The 3,957-nt window shown below is 50.0% G+C and overlaps 1 protein-coding gene across 1 annotated transcript; it reads right to left on the reverse strand.

Moving 5' to 3' along the window:
- Window positions 1–1,911: 1,911 nt before the first annotated feature.
- On the reverse strand, window positions 1,912–2,626 carry LOC103776760 (putative defense protein 3; the record flags this gene model as incomplete). Its single annotated transcript, XM_008944285.1, has 2 exons — window positions 2,524–2,626; window positions 1,912–2,134 (listed from the first exon to the last, which is right to left on the reverse strand). Coding segments are annotated over exons 1-2 (326 nt in total), but the record flags the coding sequence as incomplete, so codon positions are not given.
- Between the last annotated feature and the right edge of the window lie 1,331 nt (window positions 2,627–3,957).

Raw genomic sequence — 3,957 nt, forward strand, 5'->3', positions numbered from 1 at the left:
TTATTTAGACAACAGTCTAATTGTACTTGCTTGTCTTTGGGAGCTCTCAGGTAGAGGATGTTGCATTTTAGTGTCTACATTGAAATTGTAATAACTGACAACCCTGTTGTATCTTTCTGGTGCCCTCCTGAGAAGAGGTTCCATCCCCTGGAGTGCTGCCCCCTGCCCTGGCTCCAAGAGTTCATCACCACCACTGCTGAGCTACAGCCACAGGAGTTACAGGAGTCACTCCCACTCCACACCTGCCCAACCACTCCGTGGGAAGGGGCTGGTAAGGAACCCCAACCTCTGCTCTCCATACCTGTGGGGTGGGGGTCAGCTGGTGCCTGTGAGGGCACAGGGGCTGTGGGGTCAGGCTGCTTTCTGCTCCCAGCTGCTGTTTTGGGTTGGCCTCGCTGAGCCACGGCAGCAGACTCGATCCTCGCCCAGTAAATGAAGTAGGACTGGACTATGGAGATGCTGTTAAGACAGAATGAGGCAAGAATTTACTGGCTCCTGAGCATTAATGAAACATCTGACTGTTTAGCTCGTCACAAGGACTGTTTTAATCTGAAGACAGAAGCTTTGCAGAAGTATTTTCAAATATTAGCCCATCACACGTTTTATATTCCAAATAAAAGAAACCAGGTGCTGTAAGAAAGATAGAGGGTGAAGAACCACCACTCCTAATTAAGATCAGCCAAAAAAAAGCTGTGTGGGAACTTAAATTAAAAAAGGAAAAGCTGTTATACTCACTGTGTTCATAGAAGTACATTTGGAAAAGTTGGGCCAGCTCTGCTTATAATCTTCCGTAGGCAGGGAGACAACAGTGGTATTTACTCATTAAAACAAGTCAATGCCACTTGTGCAAACAGCAGAATAGGTAGGGGGGACAAAAAACCCTCTCTCTTCTCAACCCTGTGATATTTGAGCCTGCCTGACCCTCTGCTTTTTGTCAGGTGCCAAGGCTGCCTTGGGCAGCCTTTATCCACCCCCAGAGCCTTATTTAAGCTGGAGATTTTGGGAGAGTTTCAGCTCAGATTGCTCAGCGGCTTCTGAGAATTAGCTGAGGGAGAAGCAGCCCGGGTTTTCCTGTGCCAATGATTCTTACAAGGCACTTTTTAAGCCTAGCAAGGAATTTTTTTAGGTGCTATGCTAGGGAGAAAAGGGAGAGGCCATCAGAAATCAGCTCGGGGGGGTGAAAAGCCAGAGGGTGAAGGAAGCATCAGAGCAGGTGGCTAGGAACAGGTCTTGTTGGGTTTGGTTTATTCTGTTGCTTGAGTTTTATGTGGTTTTAGTAGTAATTTCCAGTCTAAAACAATGGGCAAAAATTGGAAATACCAAGCAGTGATATTTCTGATTCAGTTAAGGCAGCCACACAGAAGACTTTTAGTTTCATTCCAGATCAGAACTAAAATACTTGGACAATTTGGGACTTTGGTGCAAAACAGAGACATCAGTTTTTGACCCAGGTTTTGACTCAATCTCTCTTCCTAATGCAAATAATTCTCTTTGCTTTTAACTTTAAAATAATCACTTTTTTTTTTTTTCCTTAAAGAAGTGACATACAAGATTATCCTGTAGGCAGGGAAGCCCTGCAGGGTGTGTTATTTAGAAACAGGCACTATGATCAAAGTTTTCTCTTTATGCTTTAATATTTCTAATATTAATATTATAATAATTATAATATTTCCAATGTTAAAATAGGCTGCAATCTTCCAGTGGATTTGTTCTGAGAAAACAGTGACCACGTACATAAAAAGCAGATAGAAATGGTGATTTATGTGCCAGCTGGGATGCTGTTGCAGCATTTAATAATTATTTAGCTACACAGGGCTCAAGATCCATAAATCACCGTGCTGGCCAAGTACGACGGGCAAATGAAGCCACTGAGAAGACACAAATTCTGGTTAGGAACCAGCGTGTTCTTACAAGAACTTGATGTCTCCAATGGGTTGGGCTGGTGCTTTCCACACAAAGGAGAGGTTTCTCTTCAGTGACTTGTCTGAGTGGGTGACGGTGTCACCTCCTTCAGAACAAGTGAGGAGCTTGGAGCCAGGAGGGATGAAGATGAAGGTGCCAGTGATTTCATCGGTGGGCACTCTGCGAGCTTGGAGCAAGAAGCCCATAAAATCCCGAGTGCTCCTCACTGTCACTGCAAGACAAAACCCGAGACACAGAGGTTGGTCTCATAGTTTTGGGGTGAATTGTTTGCAGTGGAGTCGCCAGGGGTAGCGCCGAAACCAAACGAAAACTTTGTGCAGCAACAACAACAGCAAAATCATCTTATTTTGTCCTCGCTTGGACAGGCTGGATGCAGCAGCCCAGGCTTCAGCTGGGAGGCACACACAAAATTTACTTGAGTCTTTACTCCCCCCTTGACTAGAAGCTGCTGGCCACACCACCTTAGGCAGCATGGAGCTGTTTTTAAGCTGCAAGGTTTGAGGACCCCCCCCCCCCCCCCCTATAGATACACAAAATCCTGTGTGCTGTCGCTTGGGATTAATTATTTCCCAGCGGCAGGAAGGAGAAGCTGGTCTTTACCTGGAACCTTGTCCCCTGGCCAGAAGGAGGACACGTTGGTGTGGAGGGCGAGGTGGGTGCTGCTGGGGCTGTGCAGCTGCACACGCAGGTGCCCGGGCGTCATGTTGGCGCAGGAGGAGAGGCCGGCGCCGTGCGAGAAGGCGCCCGCGCAGGACGCCAGGCACAAGGCTGTGCACACCCAGCCAACGGCGCCCACCCGGGCTCTCCTGCCACCCTCCATCCTGCAGCCCAGGGCAACGGGCACCTCAGGGCAGCAGCTTCAGCAGCCTGGGAGCTCGGCCGGCGCCTGGGAACGAGCCGCGCTCCGGAGCCGCCCTTGCCGCAACCTGCGGGCGAAGGAGAGTCGCTGATCCCCGTGGTGCACGGAGCCACCTCAGCAACCCACAGCAGAGGAAGTCTGTCCTGGAGGCTGGCAGGGGAGGGGCCCCCACCCACAAGAGGATGAGTTTCTCATGGGGTCACCCATGGACAAGTCGCTCTAAAAAGTCTTGAGGAAGTTAGGAGGAGGAGGAAGCTCCGTACAGCCGCACCCGGCACCCTCCACCCACCACCCCCAGCCCACATCACACCCTGAGCAGTGGAGGGAACATCCACCCTCACGTCACCCATGGACAAGTCACTCTAAAAAGTCTTGAGGAATGGAGGAGGAGGAGGAAGGTCCATACAGCCGCACTCGGCACCCTCCACCCACCACCCCCAGCCCACATCACACCCTGAGCAGTGGAGGGAACATCCACCCTCACACCTCAGAGCTGCTGCAGAGCCCCTTCCCCACAGGGCTGCTGCCCAGCACAGAGCTGATGCTGAGATTTCTACTAGTTCTCCAATTTTTAATCCACGCGAGCATTTTCTTCCCAGCACTGTTGAGGTTTAAACATTTGGTATGTTGGTGGCTGGCACAAAACCCGTTTCCAGATTAGCTGCAGGGTTGTGTTATTGTGATTTTTTTTTTCAAATTTTCCATTTGAAAGCAAAGCTGAGGGATGAGGGTGTGGTATTAATTGTAATGGAGCTTCTAAGGCAGGTAGTCCTGCTTCTGTTGTAGGGCTCTCTAACATCTTTTCAGCATGCAGCTTTTCCTGGCTTAGATTTCATTATGCTTTGTCAATAAGCAGATGTAAATACATCAGAGGAAGCCAGAGGCTGAGGAGCTCTTGCTTACACCTCTGTCTTGAGCATGCCTCACGCCTGAAACTCACCCTCTGACTCTAACAAACCCAACAACACAGTGTGTGCCCAGCCTGAAGCAGAGGGATGCAATTTAACCTCCCACAGCCCAACATCATCCCCCTCCAAAGTGCCAGAAGGTGCTGATGGGGACTCAGGAGCCTTCCCCAACCAACCTCCCTCACTCGTGGAGTCACCCCCTCTCCCTTGCTGGACACCATTTCTTGCAGGAGCTCAGGGAAGCACCCCCGAGGGGCAGCTCTGTCC

Source organism: Merops nubicus, unplaced genomic scaffold, assembly GCF_000691845.1.
Source record: "Merops nubicus isolate BGI_N331 unplaced genomic scaffold, ASM69184v1 scaffold9847, whole genome shotgun sequence".
Classification (NCBI taxonomy): domain Eukaryota; kingdom Metazoa; phylum Chordata; class Aves; order Coraciiformes; family Meropidae; genus Merops; species Merops nubicus.